Source organism: Triticum aestivum, chromosome 6A (assembly GCF_018294505.1).
Source record: "Triticum aestivum cultivar Chinese Spring chromosome 6A, IWGSC CS RefSeq v2.1, whole genome shotgun sequence".
Lineage (NCBI taxonomy): Eukaryota > Viridiplantae > Streptophyta > Magnoliopsida > Poales > Poaceae > Triticum > Triticum aestivum.
In genome coordinates, this window is record NC_057809.1 from 318,182,226 (window position 1) to 318,183,915 (window position 1,690).

At 41.2% G+C, this 1,690-nt stretch overlaps 1 protein-coding gene across 2 annotated transcripts in view; it reads right to left on the minus strand.

The window, feature by feature from the left end:
• Window positions 1-255: 255 nt before the first annotated feature.
• Window positions 256-1,690, minus strand: part of LOC123127492 (atherin-like) — a 3,243-nt gene continuing 1,808 nt past the window's right edge. For both annotated transcript variants that reach the window (XM_044547215.1, XM_044547216.1), the window contains one exon: window positions 256-575. In XM_044547215.1, coding sequence (XP_044403150.1) covers window positions 403-575 — 173 coding nt within the window. In that variant the 3' untranslated portion in view covers window positions 256-402. The remainder of the gene's footprint in view (window positions 576-1,690) is intronic.

Sequence of the window (1,690 nt, forward strand, 5' to 3'; positions counted from 1 at the left end):
GAACCATAACCAAATAATACCATTTCCAGCCCAACCAAAACTGCACCCAATATTTTTTCCACCCAAACCGGTCCACACCCAGTATATAACCATGGGTTTAAACCCAATACATAACCGTATTCAACTTTAGTTTAACAGTGACATGCCAAACAATAATTTAGCAGAAACATCCAAGACTTGCCTGAATCGGCAACAAAGAACTCTTAGAAAAGCTAAAAAAGACAAGGCGGGCAATGTGGACGCATAACCAAATCATTTAACGATAGAGCACATCCATGTCCTGTTTTAACCTCAAATACTTTCAAGTCAAGCGTCGTACCGATTCATGCGGTGACAATATGCAGGATAATAAAGATAACATGGTCCATGGCACATTCCTAACAATTAACTCCACTACAAAATTCAGTCTAGAGAAAGTTCAAAATCATGACGATGACACAAAGACAATGAAACACGGCAGGCCGAAACACGGCTTCTAGGACGGTTTTCGCACTCTACTCCTTGATGGCGCCCTTGTCGCTGACGTAGATACCATCCAAGAACTTCCCGATATCCTTGTTCTTGACGTGGCATTTCTGCATAACAGCAAAGGAGAGGAAGACTGGTGTTAGTGGTCTGAGTAGAGGACTGAAATCAAATGGAAACTGCGATGCACAACATATATGTGTTGTTCAAGTCAGATGAATAAATCACTGCAAATAACTGTGGAATAGCAATGCATGTCTCAGCAGCCATCCAAAGATGACAATTGCTTGAATAATTCAAGTGGAGCAGAACAAATGCACTGCTATAATGCAATCTGCCCAATAATGCAATCTGCCAAACCAGCAGTTTTGTCACCAAATTGTATTCGCTTAGCGACAGTGTTTTCGCTTGTTTACTTTTTCTTGGTTTCAAGTTTAACGGAAAAGAGTGTTTTCGCTTAGCGACAGTGTCTAGCATGCATGCCTACACTATAGCAGTTTTTGCTTTTTCTTGTTCTTTATACAAGCCAGAGTGTCTAGCATGCATGCCTACACTATATATAGAGGCATGATTTTGACAAGAATTAAAATTAATAATTCTGGGCTAGAAGAAAAATATATAACCACAGAGATTCGGCAAAGGTGTCCCATCACTGAAGATAGAGACCTGAAGTGAGGATGTTATGGATGCATATAACCCATGAAGCAAAATATTGGAACAGCCCCCGGAAGTACAGTTGGTCATGATAACATCAAGTGAGGTCTCTATCAATATATAACCACTGAAGATGGCCCATCACTGAACACTGATACTTCCCAAATCACTCTTAAAATGGCAGAATTTCACTAAAGTGCAGAATTGGCATACTTCCCAAATAGCCACAGGAAGTGCAGAAGCAATGATATCTGAAGAAAATGCTGAACACTGATACTTCCCAAATCACTCTTAAAATCATACTAAAGTGCAGAATTTCACTAATGAACACTGATACTAAAGTGCATCATGCAACATGCCAAGCTCCACGGATGCAACTACCGATGGCAACATTCATAACCGGCGCTTGGCATGAGCGCCGCCGGAGCACCGCTCCACATGCACGACAAAGCCAAACAACAAAGCGTCACTCGCCTCTCGCAAACTGAAACTGAACCTAACATGTACAATCATGCAGAGAACAAATCGAAGTGGTTCTTTGTTGAGGAATAAAGACCTGGTTGCTGCTGTT